We start from the raw sequence: 19,559 nt of genomic DNA, 5'->3' as shown, positions 1-19,559 counted from the left end.
TCACACCACTGTATATATATATATATATATATATATATATATATATATATATATATATATATTTTTGGGGGAAATGTGTACATATTTACAGTTGCATTGATTGTTTATTATATGCTCCTTAATGTTTTGTAAACATTTATGGATGCTCGGTAATGTGTATTGGCCCATAGATTTTAATGGTTTATATTTTTTGTAAGAGATACTATGTGATTGCATCGTGTGACTTGATTTACCCTATAAATTGTGATAGATAGACCAGATATTTCTGGCTAGATATAGTAAGTGGATTCTTCTGAAAAGTAAACGTTGCTGTCTGGATACTATATATCACTGTTATGTGAACTTCATTAAAAGCAACGGAAATAATGACAGAAGTGCTGTGCTTTATTGAACTTTATATACTATATATGAGCTCTCTTAAACCTTGCACTACCATGGACGGCGTAATTTCCACCGCCCATGGTAGTGCAAGGCTTAAGATAGCTTCTGGGTAAAGTGGTTCATGCATTGAACAGAGATCTATTTGAGAAAGGGAGCAGTGGGCACCCAAAACTTTGTGATAAGATCTCCGTATGGACGGGTATCTATTTAAAAACCTGTTGTCTACATGTTTTTTACATTGAATATATATGCTAAGTTTTCAACTTTTTTACAAATATGGTTTGCAACTCTGTTTGACCAAATATAAAGTAATATTTCTCCACCACGTTGGAGATATCTCATACAACACCATTTCATTGTTTTGCCATGCTATATTATAAAGATAAATATATTTTTTTATGCTATTGACGTTTTTAGGCGTTAAGATTGGGGGATTTTTGTAGTTACATTTGTGCAGAATTTTGCATGCTTTTTGAAAAATATGCTCCTTAGCTGTTGGCAAAGATATTCCTTGAACCAGCAAGATAACTGCTATAACAATATTATAACATTTCTTTAATGTTTTAATGGAAACATATTATAAATTATAGTATGTCATTTTAATAGCTTCAATACCTGGTTTAACGCAAAACCGTAAAGTTCTTTTTGTTTCCTTTTATACTAATAAAGTAGATATAATAATATGACAATGAATATGACTATACAAGCAGGAGAATATAGGTTTGTAAGAATTCAATTTAACATTGCATTCCAGAACACTACCACGCTAAACATGAGCCATTAGGTAAGAAATAAGGCAATTTTATTTTGATAGACGTGCTCTCTAGAATAACTTTTTCAAAAGAAAATTCTTTGCAACTATTTCTATGCACGAGTAAAAAGCATATCATAATTATTTTGGTATACTACTAAATTTAACTAAGTCTGCTGAATTTCAAGGCTATTTAGCTGAAGACAAAATGTATTGTGCTTGACAGTTATATAACAGCTTTCCAGATTTAACAGTTTGCTAAGACAAGGCATCTTTTTTTCATTTGCCTTAGAGGTTAATTTGGGTATGATCATGCACCTGTACACTATACTTCAGAAAAAACACTTTTAAGAATTTAGATTTGCATCTCTGGGTAATTAATATACAAGTTATTAAAGGGCAAAATGTCTGTGGTTGAAATGAAAACTATTGACTCAAGTCCTATCAGATAAATGACTATGCCAACAAAACACAATAAAACCTGTTCTTGCAAAACAGTTTTTAGATATTTAATAATTTTCATTTGTTTCTGTTTGTTTCAACAGATGTATATCCAGACAACTACACTGACCATTTCCATGAGTTTAAGTGCTTCTGTATCTCTGGGTATGCTTTACATGCCCAAGGTCTACATTATAATTTTGCATCCAGAGCAGAATGTTCAAAAACGAAAAAGGAGTTTCAAAGCAGTTGTGACCGCGGCCACCATGCAAAGCAAGCTGATCCAAAAGGGAAATGACAGGCCAAATGGTGAAGTGAAAACTGAACTCTGTGAAAGCCTTGAAACAAACAGTAAGTTACTTGATTATTTATGTGCAGTTAAATTTTTGAGTCAGTAACTGCATAACTATTCTGTGGGTTTAAATGCAATTGAAAATTGGACCTTTAAAGGTGAAGGAAAGCTACCAAGGCTGCCATATTAGCTTGCTGTTAAATCACTTTGTGCCAGCGTCTCATCCCTGTTCGCTCAAAGCTCTGAGTTCAGATTAAAACAGGGAGGGGAGAGGAGCAAACTGAGAATGCTCAAGTTTGCTCCTCTCCCCCCCCCCCCCCGATTTGAGAGAGCCAATCCCAGATGTTCCAGATGTATCCATGGACTGGCTAGGGAGTCACAGGGCTATGCTAAAAAGTTAGACCAGATAGAACATTTTCACTATTCTATTCACACTGCCAACACACAGCAAAAAAAATCATGAAAAGATAGAAGAAAGGCAAAATTATAGATTATAACTATATTTGTTTTATTTGGTCTTTGTTCATGTCATTTACTGAAGTAGTCCGTTTTAGGGTTTTTTAGGTACCCAATATCTCTTCTTAATTACATGTCCATTTCATCTTGCCCTGATGAAGATGAAATGGACTAGCTTGATAATATAGTAGGACCTAATTTTGTGTTTAACGTAAATTGAATTTCTATATTCCTTTGAGAAAAACATGAATTCTTGATCCCTAACTTACCCAGTTATTCGTGTTATGTTACTGCAAACAGCTTGACAAGGCCAAACATGGTGAGCTCTTTGGAAAACCTTTCTAGTCCAAATTCTTTAAATGTGGACTGTTCATAGTGCACTTAGCAATCGTAGCCAAAGTCGTATAAAAAGATTAAGCAGCCAATAATAATCAACTATAGATATTACTAATCACATAATTTAATTACATTTCACCACAACTTTTTATACAAGCAAAGTGTCCTTAACTATTGTAAATGATGAAACAACCTCTGGCTAGAAGAAGCCATGAGAGCTTTCTAAGTCAGTATATGAAGAATAAGTAATGTGTTTATACAGTATATAGAGAGAGCTAACATAAGGAAACTTGTCACTTTGTAAAATAAATTTTATATTTATAGCTTACAGTGCATTTCAGATCTATAAAAATACAGAAATCTGCCAAGCCGGATTGATGACATCACACACTGGGGTGGCATCATGCCAGCTCCAACACCCAAAGATGACAGCTATAATCTTTATCTTTAACTATCTTTATCTTTAATTTCTTGAACGTTTCAGAAAAAGATTGTATTTTTTACTCAAAAACCTTAGCTTAGAAAAACACAAAGGTGTACCCCATCCTATTCTCTGACATTTAATAGTAAATTTTGAATAAATTAGAATTTAGATGAAGTTTGTATTGATTTTTAAAAAGAAATGTACTCTGGAAAGAAATGCTGTCCTATTAGGTATGCACACACTATTTATTATTTTGAATTTGCATTTCAACTTGTTTAGTTTTGACATTTAATAAAAAAAGGAACATCTACTTGAAAAAAATACAACAGGAAATGGTTTATTAAGCTACATTAGCATTTAAACATTTTTTTGTTTCATACAAAATATTCCTCTAGAATCCATAAATCCTGTAGAAAATATTTAAAAGAGTATAACAACACAAATTTGATATGAGTTCAAAGACTACGGGTGGATGGGTAAAGCAACACATTATTAGTCATAACAAATGACTATTCGTATATACTAAATTAGCTTTTTATATAAAAGGGTGGGTCTTCAGGGAAGCCTTACCCTCAGTGCCGGGCCAAGCCGGCTGGGTGCCCTAGGCAATCCAGCCGGCTAGGTCGTCCACTCCTCAATCGATTGTGCACATGCGCAGAAGCGCATAGGTGCGCACGCACGGAAGCGCGTACGTGCGCATGCACAGAAGTGCGTACGTGGGCATGCACGGAAGCACACAGAGGATGCTACGGTTGTGGAGACTCAAGCGCACAAGCGTGTGTGGGCGGAAGAGAGCAGATACGCGCCGAAGAGGAGGAACTGCCAGGGTCAGAGCTAGGGGAAGGCGGAAGAAGAGGTATGTGCCTGGCGCCCCAAAACCTTTGCGCCCTAGGCATGTGCCTCTTCTGCCTACCCCTAGTTCCGGCCCTGCTTACCCTTATCATGTGCAGGGTGATGGGATGCAAATTATTGCATAGCTACTGCCACTGTTCATTGTGTTTTCAGTGGGGTACAAAGTTTACTAGAAGGGCCCAATAACCATGCCCTGTTAGAAGTGGGTATCATAATACTTAGGGGGTTATTTACTAAGCTCCGAATACCCGAAATTCCCTGAAATCCGAAAAATTCATAATTTTTTTTAATAAAATCTGACTTTTTATTAAACCCCGAATATAAAAACATGGCATCTCAAACTTGTCGAGGTTGCATAAAAGTCAATGGGAACAGTCCCATTGATTTTTGGTTGTGTCAGGGGTTTCGGGCAATTTCACTATGTTTTCTGAGCTTTCATGTGAAAACTCAGAAAAATAAGGAGATTTCAGGGAAAATTCATGAAAAAATAGTGAAAATCAGAGCTTTTTTTTTTTTTTTGAAAAATGTAATAATAAATAAGCGTTAAAAAACCGAGCGGGTTAGATCCAAGCGGGTTAGATTATTTATATAGCGCCGACAAGATACGCAGTGCTTTACCTTAGTTATAACAAACATGGAATAAATGGTGGATAACAAACAAGGGTTACAGAGTACAATAAGAGAAGAGGGCCCTACAAATTAGGAGTTTACAAACTAAAGGTTAGGGTACAATTGAGACATTAGGATTTTAGAAACAATTTTGTGATTTATGATACAGCAATGATTGATTAATTAAGGTAAATTGAATAAGCTTCTTTAAACAGGTGGGTCTTTGAAAGTTTGGAAAGAAGGAAAAGTCTGACAGCTCGAGGCAGAGAGAGAAACTATGCTTGTGTTTAGTTTCTATCCCTAAATTTGTATTTTTGGTTATGATTAATCCACTTGTAATTTAACTTTGTTAAGGAGCTTATGTGATAATTACAGCCAGATTATATACTTAAACCAAAATAAAAGAATTTATAAAGGAAAGTAGTACAAAACTAAACTACACACACATTTAATTAGTTGTAAGCACAGTCATTCTGCAGTAATGTGCCAGCAAAATAAATACTAATATTACATTTATCAATTATATACTACATGTAAATCAATTAATATCTGATATCTGATAAGAATACGTTTGGTAAATGTCTTGCTTAAATATAGTATATAATTATCTGTTGATACATTTTGTGTTGAAGGAACAGTTCAATTTTTCAGTCAAAAACTGGGTAAATAGATAGACAAAATGAAAAATTTTCTAATATAGTTAGTTAGCCAAAAATGTAATGTATAAAGACTGGAGTGACTGGATGTCTAACAGAACAAAACACTACTTCCTGATTTTCAGCTCTCTAACTCTGAGTTAGTCAGCGACTTGAAGGGGGGCCGCATGGGACATAACTGTTCAGTGAGTTTGCAATTGATCCTTAGCATACAGCTCAGATATAAAAGCAATAGTTTTGACACATGTGCCCCCCCCCTAAAGTCACCGATTGGTTACAGCCTGGTAACCAATCATTTGAAATAAAGAGAGCTGAAAAGCAGGAAGTAGTGTTCTGGCTATTATGTTAGACATCCAGTCACTCCAGCCTTTATACATTACATTTTAGGCTAACTTACTATATTAGAAACATTTATCCAGTTTTTATTTTTATACTGAACAATTCCTTTAATGTGTAGCCTATTGTAGATACGCGATTGTATCTTACTCTGTATAAGGATTATTTAGTTATATTCTTTAAGCTGTAATAATTTATAATTTATGAAACAGCTGCTCTTGGCAGCATATTTGCTGTCTCTAGCTTGTAAATGCTGTAAGACTTACTTAGAAGACTATAGATCTAATTAAATATAAATATGAGTTCATTAAGGATATGCTTTTAACATCACATTCATTATCATATTTAAAAAAAATATTGTGTTACTGTTGACCTTAATTTACCCCTTTTCTCTTTTTTGACAATTAAAAATAATTTTAAACTGTACTTTACCGATACTTGTACAATATAGTAAGATTGTTGAACATCTTGTATGGAAGTTATATGGAGCTAAATGTCAAATGTTTTTCACCTGCTAATATGTACTGCATGCACATAGTGAGAGACTGCAAAATCTATAACATGGCCTATTGGAATTAAAAGAAAACATATTTTTGCAGATATCTGATAAAAAAACAGCAAAAATGCAAATATCACATTGCAAGAGGCAGCTCTACTAATTGCATTTTTAATTATAGGCAACAGTGGTTGCTTAAACTACAACTGCCTGGCTGCTTTTGGCTTGAAATAGATAAGCAGTTTGTAAAATGTCAGTTCCCATAGTGGATTCATAGAAGTGATGTATCTTTTTTAATTGTTGTCCCTAAAGCCCCAGTATTATGCACGTCTTCGTTCCTTTTACAAATGAATGCAGATGATACAAACATTCAAATCCTTCACTTCAGGGCACTTGACATACACAGCACTGTTATTTATAAAACCATGTATTACATCTAAATGTCACCGAGTAAGTGTTTTAAACATGCAGAGTCAAAATGCCATTGTGACTGTACTTCAGTAAATTGCATTATTTTTATCTTCAATGGCGAAATATTGGGAGGAAGTGAAAATGACTGCTTTAAGGAAAATTAGGGTGTGATCAATAGTTGAATCAATATCTTTTCACTTCATTTGGGCTCCTTCCAGCAATAGAGATTTACAAATAGCTACATTTCAGTTAAGCAAATGGCTCTCAATTAACCTTTGCTTTAGGATAAGCCAGCTAGTAAATAAAACACTTACAGTGGGAAACTAGAATATAAAGCTATAACAAAGTCTACACATGCATTTGTATTAATTTGTTTTGCAATAGATCACTGTAAGCAGATGAAAGAATACTGTGATGTATTTCACATTTAAAATGAATGATATATGGTAATGCAATATTATTTCGAATAATCACATATTTATTATGACCTATGTTAACAGATGCTTATTCCAATTTTTATATGTGATGATATAAAGGGTAGCTAAGGGAAAAAACCCTTAGGGGCTTACTATATTTATCATGCTTTGTAAAAAGTTGATTGAAGCATTACCAGTGATTAGTGATGGGCGAATTTATTTGGCAGGCGTGATTTAGCTCGATTCGCTAAATCGCTTCGGGAATATTTTGCCATTTCGCGAATTCCGCAGGATATTCGCTAATTTTTCGGCGGACCTAAACGCCCCAAATTCGCCCATCACTACCAGTGATGTTGCCCAGGGAACTAATCAGCAATTGGATTTCAGCAGTTACAAAACAAAAGGAAAAATCTGATTGGTTGCTCCACTTTTTACACAGCATGCTAAATTATGTACTTTAAAAATAAAGGCAAGCACCATATTTGTGGTGTTCACCACCCTATCTTTAGTAAATGCAATGATATATTTTGGATTGCTATTACCGCATTAAAAAAAAAAGTTACAACTTGAAACTGTAATCATATGCAACCAAATCATACTCATCTACACATGTATATGTTAATGTTATTTTGCATTAACATGTGAAACGATTAGTTCTATAACTTTATAACTTTTTTTTTTTTTTAATGTAAGCGCATTTAATGGTTGCAAGAACAGGCCTACATTTCAGTCAAATTCAGCTTAAAGGGGATCTATTGATAAAAATAAAAATGAAATATAAGTTTTATCGTACCGAAATAAGACATTTTCTAATTACCGCTATAATAATCTATACATTTTGCACCATTTCTCAAATCAAGTATCTCTTCATTATCCCCCTCTCAGCATCTGTCTCTCTTCATGCTGAAGTCAAGAGGGACAGTTGGGTCTAATACAGCCTTTTGGGGGAGGGGGAATTTGTTTTGCCTATAAGATGTATTAGAGCTCAATCTTTTAAAATCACAAGAAATCATGCCTGTGTACATGCAAGATTTGTGCCAAAGTCAGTTATTTTGTAAGATTTTGTTTGCATCATAATCAGTTATTTAAATGAGCTCTAATATATCTGCTAAGTACGGTAAGAGAGTCAGCCTCCAAAAGATAAATGAGATTTGTAAATGAAACCAATCTCCCGCAGGAGAGAATGAAGACAGATGCTGAGATGCTGATAGTGAAGATTAACTTGATATTTCAGAAACTGTACAGAATCTTTAATTGATCATATTAAGAAAGTTTCTTATTTCAGTATGATGACGCTTATGTTCCATTTTTCCTTTTCATTATAGTTCTTGTTCAAAATAAAACTCAATACCTTGGGTCAATATGCTATGTATTGACTATCACATAATTACTTAAACTACAAACCACTTGTATCACAATTTCATAAGTGAAAGGCCAGCAATTCTTGTAACAAGTAACTGGGGTGCTAATTTACATGTGGAAATGGCCATTAAATCATTATTATCCAATAATGACTTTCTTTTATTTTATAGCTTCATCAACCAAGACCACATATGTCAGTTACAGCAACCATGCAAACTGAAATGTGATCTTCGATGGAAAAGATCATCCATGTTCTACAATCACAACCAAGAGCAACATTTGGAAAAACAAAGTAAACACAATGGACATGCTAGAAATGCCTGGATTTATTTTTGAAATATAGTGTTGAAATATTTTAATGAAAAGCACATGAATGAAAAAAGAAAAGATGTGGAATTGACTAAGCAAATCCTATTGTTCACATTTGATGAAATACAAAAAGAAAAAAAAATCTGTCATATGTTACATCATTATTGTAAGTTCGTTTTGTGATTTGTGAGAATTTCATTCCTGTCCTATATTGTTCTGTCTGTATAGGAGATGAGTTTGTGCATTGTATTGGCTGATTGACATGAAGCCCTGGGTTGTGTTACATAAATGCAATGGTTTAAGCATGCACATTTTTATACAAAAGATATTTCTAATAAAGGAATGTTTTGCAAATGTTGAGACTTGTTTTGTTGAAGTGATAAAAAAAACAACATTATTACCCATTTTTCATCAAATAACAAATTCATTTTTAAGCCTGATTTGTTGCTCTGTTAATTACTGTATATGACATTTTTGATTGTGGTAAGTATATCAAAAATGTGCTGCCACATTATAGGACTTCTTTGCAAAGCCTCACACATTGCACAAATGTAAAAAAGGCTACAATTAGCACCTGTGCCCCCAGGGTTAAAAATTATCACTTTTATTGTTATTTCAATTTAGCTTTGAATTAATCAAAAATAACACAGCTTTTACATTATATATAGAACTTAAGTTTTTGACACACATGTTAAAAACAGGACAATGACCATTCATCCATCCATCATTTTAAGGGAAGTAAAAGTTGGTATATTTCTCTAGTTTTAAAAATAGTTCCAGCATGTAAGAGATCTGAAATATTACTGCCCAGCACAGCAGGTTGTTGCTGCTTTCATTACCATCTATAACATGCCTCTGCTCTGGACATTGTTAAAATGACCTCTGATTGGCCTCAGATTGGATCACTATTTAAAAATACAAAAACCTTAAATCCTTATCCCTACACCAGCAGGTTCAATTAAGTATTATAGTCTAAAACCTGTAATGCGATAATTTATAAAATGCATATCATCATAAATTAAGGAACACATAAGTGAAATAAATACTATATTTATTATTTCCTTACTTTTTTAATTTAGAATCATGCCTATGAAGTAGAGTTGTGGGACTAATGGTCCGAAGAGCTTTAATGATCCAGTTAATAGATTTTCCTCTAAATTACGGGAGATTTAATTATAATGTTTGGCTCTCCAATAATGTAATGTGTAGGTAAGTGTACACACACATACACACACACACCCACACACACACCTTTTTTTTCTAATTTTGGCTCTGTACATTACCGCAATGAATTTTAAATGAAACAACTCAGATGCAGTTGAACGGCAGACTATCGGCTTTAATTCAGTGGGTTGAACAAAAAGATTGCATAAACATGTGAGGAACTAAAACATTTTTTTTTAAAACAATCACTTCATTTCAGGGGCTCAGAAGTAATGGGACCAGGGGTTCAAAAGTAATTGGACAATTGACTCAAAGGCAATTTCACAGGCAGGTGTGGGCAATTCCTTTGTTATGTCATTATCAACGAAGCAGATAAAAGCCCTGGAGTTGATTTGAGGGGGGTGCTTGTATGTGGAAGATTTTGCTGTGAACAGACAACATGCAGTCAAAGGAGCGCTCCATGCAGGTGAAACAAGCCATCCTTCATCAGCAAAAACAGAAAAAAACACATCCGAGAAATTGCTACAATATTAGGAGTGGCAAAATCTACAGTTTGGTACATCCGGAGAAAGAAAGAAAAAGCACTGGTGAATGTCCCGGACGTCCACGGAAGACAACAGTAGTGGATGATTGCAGAATCATTTCCATGGTGAAGAGAAACTGCTTCACAAACAAGTGAACAATACTCTGCAGTATATCGATATCCAAGTCTACCATAAAGAGAAGACTGCATGAAAGTAAACACAGAGGGTGCACTGCAAGATGTAAGCCACTCATAAGCATCAAGAATAGAAAGGCTAGATTGGACTTTGCTAAAAAAAAATCTAAAAAAGCCAGCACAGTTCTGGAAATACATTCTTTGGACAGATTAAATCAAGATCAACCTCTACCAGAATCATTGCAAGAAAAAAGTATGGAGAAGGTGTGGAACAGCTCATGATCCAAAGCATACCACATCATCTATAAAACATGGCGGAGGCAGTGTGATGGTTTGGGTGTGTGCATGGCTGCCAGTGGCACTGGGACACTAGTGTTTATCCATCATGTGACACAGGACAGAAGCAGCCGAATGAATTCTGAGGTGTTCAGAAACACTGTCTGCTCACATCCAGCTAAATGCAGTCAAATTGATTGGGAGGCGTTTCATAATACAGATGGACAATGACCCAAAACATACAGCCAAAGTAACCCAGGAGTTTATTAAAGCAAAGAAGTGGAATATTCTTGAATGTCCAAGTCAGTCACCTGATCTGAACCCAATTGAGCATGCATTTCACTTGTTGAAGACTAAACTTTGGACAGAAAGGCCCACAAACAAACAGCAATTGAAAGCCGCTACAGTAAAGGCCCGGTGATGTCCATGAGTTCAAGACTTCAGGCTGTTAATGCCAGTAAAGGGTTTTCAACAAAGTATTAGAAATTAACATTTCATTTTCAGTTTTTTTTTATTTGTCCAATTACTTTTGAGCCCCTGAAAAGTGATAAAAAAAAGGCTCCTCACATTTTTATGCAACCTTTTTGTTCAAATCACTGAATTAAAGCTGAAAGCCTGAGTTGTTTAATTTAAAATTCATTGTGATAATGTACATAACCAAAATTAGGAAAAAAAGTTGTCTGTCCAAATATTTATGAACCTAAATCTTATTCCTGAAGACAGCTCGAGCACTAGAGCCGAAACTTTGAAAATACATTTTTGTTTTTTTGACACTATATGAAGTCCTGTTTGGTGCAGTTTTCTTTTTTGTTAATATAATACTATTTTCCTCAAACCAGCACACAGTCATTGGAGATTAATTTGCAGAGTCCACCAGTTGCAAATGGTCTGTATATATATATATATATATTATATATATCTAATTTAGGTTTCATAAAGCCAGTATGGCCAGTACGGCATATAGTTAAAGAGCGAAGTCATAAAAAATATATTTTATTTATTTTTAGAAGCATGCCTATGAAGTAGAGTTGTTGGACTAATGGTCTGAAGAGCCTCAATGATCCTGTTAATAGATTTTCCTCTAAATTACGGAGATTCATTTATAAAGTTTGACTCACCAATAATGTAATGTGTAGGTAAGTGTGTAGGTAGGTAGGTTTCATAAAGCCAGTATGGCCTAGAGTTAGAAAGCAGTCATAAAGAATGTATTTTACCCAGTGAACACAAAGTTACAAGGATACATTAAAAAAGGCTTTTTGGAGCATAAGTGTGTGTTAAAATAAAATAATATTTAATTCTTTGGGGTCAGTTCAACATTGATGGGTTTGTAGCACCATACATCCAGCCATAGCTGACAGGATAAACATTCACCTTAAGTCTTATTAATAAAATGGTTATAAGACATATGCTTCGGAACTGTACAAAATGAAAATGTTTTTTTCTTTTAATTATAAAAATGCAGAGAAACAGAGGGGCCGTATTTGGAAAAAAAACAAACAAACTCTTAACAGTTACAAACTTTCCTTTCCCAGTATATGCGTTTAATTTGACAAAGGGTCAGTCATGCCTTACAATGAAGAAAGTGAATTGTTCCTCCTAATGTGAAAGAAATAGGTATCATGCTTCATTTGAGTGAAAAGCAAATACTGACAGATAATCGCAGTCCTTAGTAATTATACAGAATACATAATTATTTTGAATAAATGTAAAACAATTAAACAGCTGTGAGGTGCTGGAAGGTTGCATTGTACTGTTGGGTGATATGATCTAAGAAAGAATAACACTATTCTACTACTAAGTGCTTCCATGCTTTAATGAAACAATTTGCTCAAAGAACATAAAAAATTAAGAGACATTAACAAATAGGTTCTTGTTAATTTTAACAAACCCTACCAGGCTCACGTGCCACAGGCAGAGTATGGTGCACACACAGGGAGCATAGGGCAGGCAGAGTATTTAAAATGTACACAAGGTAAGCAGGCACAGCAGGCAGACTATCATGTGGGGGACCACCAGTTGACAGCACTGTTCTAGGTAATTGAATAATATTACCAGAACCAGTTACATGACTTACAGACTGTTTATACATTTTAAAACTTGAGTGCATGTTGCTCTTGTGTGACTAGGATGGGGGGGGGTTGTACAGCAACAGCTAGAAAACTGGTGACCAGAAGCCATTAATAATAAAAAGGATAATATAACAAAAGAAACACAGTTCTTTCAAGGTTTAAAGGAGAAGGAAAGCTATGGAGGCATTTTATTGCCAATATATTAGCTGCAATAGTGCAAGCTAGAATGCTATATTTATTCTGTAGAATGTTTTACCATACCTGAGTAAAAAGCTCTAGAAACTCTCTGTTTGTTTAGGATAGGAGCTGCAGTATTAATGTGGTGTGACATCACTTCCTGCCTGAGTCTCTCCCTGCTCTGGGCTCAGATTACAGTAGAGAAGGGAGGGGGGTGGGGAAGAGGCGCAAACTGAGCATGCTCTTGCCCAGGGCAATGAGGTTTAAGCTGAAGGCAGGAAGTCTGATACAGAAGCCCATGTGTACACAATAGAAGGAAAGAAATGCAGTGTTTCTTTTGACAGGGGACTCAGAGCAGCACTACTTTGTGGGTTTACTGGTATATTTAGATGGACCTTTCTGATAAGGCTTACTTAGTTTTAACCTTTCCTTCTCCTTTAATAACCAAAACTAACCATTAGATGTTTGCTTTTCAAAAAGCAGACCGTGAATGAAACCTGCTGGTTGTTTGGTGTGGGCTATTTAAACTAGCCCAAATTAAGTACCTGTTACTGTGCTACTGTACTCCATTACTCTGTTTGTTTAGGCAGCTTTTATGTCTTCTAACTGCTGTTTTCAATAAGCAGAAGTGGAGGAAGAGAGATGCAGACTTTGTTTTAATCTATAAATCACCATGAATGAACCACAAGGCAGTTCCAGTAGGAAAGCAAGATATCCTCCCTTCTTAGTCCAAGCAAAAGCATGTTGTTTTTAATTTAGCCTGTTAAAGGAGAAGGAAAGCTTATCTTATCTCTATGGAGGCATTTTATTGCCAATAGATTAGCTGCAATAGTGCGAGCTAGAATGATATATTTATTCTGTAGAATGTTTTACCATGCCTGAGTAAAAGCTTTAGAAGCTCTCTGGTTGTTTAGGATAGCAGCTGCAGTATTAGCTTGATGACATTGTTTCTTGCCTAAATCTCTCCTTGCTTACTTATAGCTCTGGGCTCAGATTAAAGCAGAGAAGGGGGAGGGGGTAGAGGAGAAAACTGAGCATGCTCATGGCCGGGGCAAGGAGGTTTAAGCTGAAGGCAGGAAGTCTGAAACAGAAGCCCATGTGTAATAGTAGGAAAAAATGCATGGTTTCTTTTGACAGAGGACTCAGCAGCACTACTTTGAGGGTTTACTGGTATATTTAAGTGGACCTTTCTGATAAGGCTTACATACAAAAAGGGGGGGGGGTTGTGGGAGCACTCAAAAGGCTAAGTTAAAGTATATTTAAGTATAATGGAAGTGCTACTTTTCAATGCACATTCCCTGGTCCCCTGTCTCATAAGTCATTTAGTATAAATGCAAGTGCATGTGTTTACAAAACAGGCGTTTTAGTTACAAAGTTATGATCATAGAGTTGATAAGCCACTTAGTTTTAACTTTTCCTTCTCCTTAAAAGGCCTTGAATCAGCTACTTTATATATGCAACACTTTCTGGATGAATACAGAGCTGCCCGAGTTTAGCACTATATTTAAGAGGGGTGGAATGTAAGCATTCCGCATCCCAGCCCCTATTAGCCCCCAAACTTGCATGTCACACAGCAAGCATGTGCTGGCGGGCATAGAGTGCAAAAAACGGTGCCCTGTCCTAACCACTTATCCGTTGAAAGAAGGCAGAGATGGTGGTGCCTTGCACCCACAAGTGCTGCTCTATGCACAGCTATGACCTGGATGCAAGTGCTTAATTAATGAGCATTAATGGTATGATTTTGAACCCCTGTGTCTGGGGTATTGTGCTAAATGACCATCATAGGCATGTGCCTTCACACTGCAAGCAAGAATGTAACTATATTTTTAATAAGAATATATAGATTATACATCGTCATCAGAAAAGTGCCTAATTTTAAGGATGCAGTATTCATTTTACACTAGAATATGTGTAGAAATCTGTGTATAATTGTTCTTAAATCTTTGTAGATAAATTTTGTTTATACAGTAAAAGGTCCCTCCACCTATTTTGAAAGTGCTAATGCCAGAACAAGATATGTTATTAAACTATTATTTTACAGAACTCTGGCCTTTGCAAACTCCATTAAAATAAATGGTACTATGGTATGGAAACTCTTATCTAATTGCATCTTGCCCTTAGTATGATAGTTTTCCATTTTCCTGGCCTCCTCCATGTCATCCAATATAATGGGACATACCAACGCTTACCAAGTGAAGAAACTGAAGCCCAAATAGAACATTTATGCTTATGGTCAAACTTGAAAGAAAGGACCTGTTAGAGCACAAAACACAGCTGTGCTAACCACATGCCCTTACTTATTAAAGGTATGGTATCCATTATCCGGAAACCCGTTATCCAGAAAGTTCCGAATTATGGAAAGGCCATCTCCCATAGACTCCATTATAATCAAATAATCCAAAATTTTTTAAAATCATTTCTTTTTTCTCTGTATTAAGAAAACAGTTGATTGTACTTGATCCCAACTAAGATATAATTAATCCTTATTGGAAGTAAAACCAGCCTATTGGGTTTATTTAATGTTTACATTATTTTCTAGTAGTCTTAAGGTATGAAGATCCAAATTACAGAAAGACCTGTTATCCAGAAAGTCCCAGGTCCCGATGATTCCGGATAATAGGTCCAATACCTGTATCAGGATTTATGCTGTTCAAAATTGTTTCTTATACAATGCTCAAAGCACTAGTGCCAAACCTGCTCCAAGAATGAGTTGATTCTCATGACCTGAGGAAAAATGGTAACATGCAATAAACAGTCAGAACACTCCCAGAACTATAGTTGCACTCCAATTATATCAATGATATAAATGATATATACAGTACAACATCTAAGATTCACTTAATGTGGGTTATTTATTAATCTAAAACTTTTTTTTTCACAATATGTCCTCAGAAAAAGTGATGGCTGAAATCTGACAGGCAATCAAAATAACATTCAAGTTCCAGAATGACATTCAAAAAAGATTTAACAATGTCAATTTAGAGAAACTATTTGGGCCCAGTGTGTTATGCACAGGGGTATTTGTAGACCTTTATTCAATAATAATCACATCTCTATTTTAATAGTGTCACAGAACTGGGAAAATACAAGATACAGCTCTATTATTCAAAAAATAATCAATATTAACCTTGCAATTGAAGCTGTCAGTATGATTTCCATTATGACTGAAATCTGAAGTACTAAATGGGAAAACTTAAAAGATTACTTTATAATGTAAGCATCCAAAATATATTTCATTATGAAGGTTAGACAGATTGCCATAAATCAATGTTTTTGGTATATACCCATAAATACTTTTTAAAAATGGCAATACACCTCCTGGCAGGTTTAGTCTTGTTGATGCTTAAGGTAAAATATTAAATGTCTTGAGTTCAGTAGAATGCCTATAGTATGCAAAGTGTTTCACAAATCAGGCACACTCTTTGTAAATAGGTTTATTTTGGTACTATGGTCTTTATGAGTACTATGTACTAAAATGAAAAGCTCCCACTGGTACACATATTTTGTTATTGAATCATGAGTTGGATACAGTGCTACTTCTCTAGTCATATGACTGCACTTCTCAATGATTTTAATATAATTTGGCCATCCATGTGTGGATAAACCATATTTGATAACACAGTTAACTTAGTGGTTGGATCATATACCCAACCTAAAATTATTTTAGATAAAAGGTAAAAGAATTACTGGATTCATGAAGGATTAATGGGCATATTAATCAAAGGGTGCAAAGAGAATTACATGTATAAACAGAAAGTGGAAAGTAAAAAGCTTTTATCAAGTACAAGTCTCACAAGTCTTGTGTTTTTGGTTTTGTAATCAGGTTAAAATCCTTAGGAATGGGATGTATGACTTAGGCCTATATGGGTGTTTAAACTATTTGAATCTGTTTGCTATAAATGGGTCACAAAAAGGGTCATCCATTCAGTTTTAAAGAGAAATGCATTTAAAGTTTAAATTTACAATAGAGGAGTAAATCTATTTGTTTGGCCACATTTTTCCAAATATGAGATTAGAACTCACTACAGACAAATTCACCCAGTTTCTATTCATTCCTTGAGGATTTTTAGAAGTATATTTATCTAATAGTGAATGCTAACGTTTACCCATTCATAAATATGCTTCTAAAAATCGCACATGATTAAGTGGGTAAATGTTTCTGTGTTGAGTTCTAATTTCAAATTTTCACATGCCCCTATTAATTTTAAGGGCAACAGCAGATAGAATCCATTGTTGCCCTGGAGAAATCTCCCCACATGCAACAGAGTTGAATTGCTCCCTACTGTATGTGAATCACTGCAGGTAAAATGGACTCCTCGTGTCATTGTGAAGAAATGTAAAAGCCAGCATTTTTATGTATTATTCAAGATAAGTTTTACCCAAGGTGTTTCACATAGGGAGTCATTTAAATGTATTTTGGGTTCTTTGTTGCAAGGTGTACCATTACTTCACCAGCAGGAGTTAACTATTAAATTATTTAAACTCTCCGGCATCTCTGCGTGCATGCCACCTTCTCATACGTTGTTGCTAGGTGGCAATTATTTTCTAGAACAAATTGTGTGTGCAGGTCATAGATTCCTACAAACATATTTTGTAACATGATTTTTAACTTAAAGTTTATGGTTTCTTGGTGGTTTGCATTAGCTTTTCCACTGCTGAACTCTAGCATCCTAGATTTGCTTTAGTTTGCACCATTTTCAGCTCCACAATCTTCTAGAGAAACTTTTCTTCATAAGGAAAAATGACAAAACAAGCAAAAAAAAAACCACATGCCCATCTTCCTCTTTGAGCTTCTAATTTTGTTTTGTTTGAAACCATTTTCATTTCCCACATTCCACAATGAGGTAATTTTGTTCAATGAATTCAATAACTTCATGAATGTTTGTGAAGATTCTAATTTATCCAGGTCATGGTATATCTATAGAAATAATCCAAATCAACTGAACATGCTGTGTTTTTTTCCTTAAAGACATTTCACCAGTCATACAACTGGCTTTCTCAATTGAGAAAGCCAGTTGGATGACTGGTATAACGTCATCAAGGAAAAAAACACAGCATGTCCAGTTGATTTGACTTGTTTCTATAGATAAACTTTATGAATGCTTTATTAAAAGATTCGTGTAGTTATCTAATACTATAGTCTATAGAATACCAAAAATTGGGCATGTTTTTTTTGCAGTATCTTTTAGCTGATTAATGGGAAAAATTAGTTTAAACACAAAATTCTGCGTGAGATCGAAAATTAGTAAAAAGTAATGACAACATGTAAATGCACTCTGAATAAATTGAGGTCTGTGAAACGGCATCATTTTATTAAGGAATTGAAAGCACGTGCACATATCTGCTTCATCTTAATAAAGCCTTTGGTAGTGCACTATCATATTCCTCTTTCCCAATAACTGTCATCATGTGTCTGTATCTGCTTGGACAGCTCTAACACAGCTAAACACTGCTGCATATTAGACAAGTATTTACTCATCATTGATTTTTAACTGTGTTGTTCCTGGTTACAACTGTGACCTCTTACATAAAACTATACCTTAATTCTTCAATAATCAGGACAAGCTTGAAGTGCTAAAATTGGCCTTTGTAGTTTGTGTCAAGGCTAGAGTTTCTGCTAATGATTTTTGTTAATTAGATATGGACATGCTTCACACAGATTCTGCTTTACAATAAAGCCTGAAAAGACTTCTTTTTAAGCAACTCACAAAGGAAATGACAGATGGATTGACAATGATCCCATCTATTATTGACTTAGGTACTCTTATTGCAGATACAATTCATCAAGGCTATGCAAGAGTTTATATCCCATTTCATTACTGACATTGCACCATTAGTTAAGGCTAAATGAGGGAGATAAATTACAACTTTGTGTTTCGTTTTCCATTTTATGTGCAAAACCCACAGAAGTGATTTAAAATGTTAGAGCTAGCTTTCTAGTGAACTTTAGGGATGTTAAGTGGATAGCTGCCAGTACACTCTGCAATATAATGTATGTTATTTTATAAGTCTCAGGCTTGATTAACATTTTTTTATCTGAATACTCAACTCAGGCCACTAAGTGTAGATGTGTTGGTGTGTAGACACTGATGTATTAAAGGAATTGTTCAATTATAAAAATAAAAATTGGGTAAATGGATAGGCTGTGCAAAATAAAAAATGTTTCTGATATAGTTAGTTAGCCAAAAATGTAATGTATAAAGACTGGAGTGACATAAAAGAACAGAACATTACTTCCTGCTTTTCAGCTCTCTTGGTTTCCACTGACTGGTTACCCTGGTGACCAAGCAGTAACCAATCAGTGACTTGAGGGGGGCCACATGAGTCATGACTGATTCTTAATCTGAGCTGAATGCTGAGGATCAATTACAAACTCACCAAAGAGTTATGTTCCATGTGGCCCCCCTTCAAGTCGCTGACTAACTCAGAGTTAGAGAGCTGAAAAGCAGGAAGTTGGATACTGCTATTATATTGGACATCTAGTCACTCCAGCCTTTATACGTTACATTTTTGGCTAACTAACTATATTAGAAACATTTTTTGTATTTTGCACAGCCTATCCATTTACCCATTTATTATTTTTACACTGAACTGTTCATTTAAGCCATGGTGAGTCTCCTCCTAGCCAGGCAGTTTTGTAAGATTTTGTAATCATCTATAATGATTTGGGAGTAGGAAGAAACAGGA

The 19,559-nt window shown here is 34.9% G+C and overlaps 1 protein-coding gene across 3 annotated transcripts in view; it reads left to right on the top strand.

Annotated features, from left to right (window-relative positions):
* Positions 1 to 8,888, top strand: part of grm8.L (glutamate receptor, metabotropic 8 L homeolog) — a 435,368-nt gene extending 426,480 nt beyond the window's left edge. For all 3 annotated transcript variants that reach the window (XM_041586418.1, XM_018252589.2, XM_018252590.2), the window contains 2 exons: positions 1,678 to 1,924; positions 8,390 to 8,888. In XM_041586418.1, the coding sequence (XP_041442352.1) occupies positions 1,678 to 1,924; positions 8,390 to 8,439 (297 nt within the window). In that variant the 3' untranslated portion in view covers positions 8,440 to 8,888. The remainder of the gene's footprint in view (positions 1 to 1,677; positions 1,925 to 8,389) is intronic.
* Positions 8,889 to 19,559: the final 10,671 nt, after the last annotated feature.

Source organism: Xenopus laevis, chromosome 3L (assembly GCF_017654675.1).
Source record: "Xenopus laevis strain J_2021 chromosome 3L, Xenopus_laevis_v10.1, whole genome shotgun sequence".
NCBI lineage: Eukaryota > Metazoa > Chordata > Amphibia > Anura > Pipidae > Xenopus > Xenopus laevis.
Note: the sequence above shows the minus strand (reverse complement) of the source record. Positions and strands in the feature narration are given on the sequence as shown.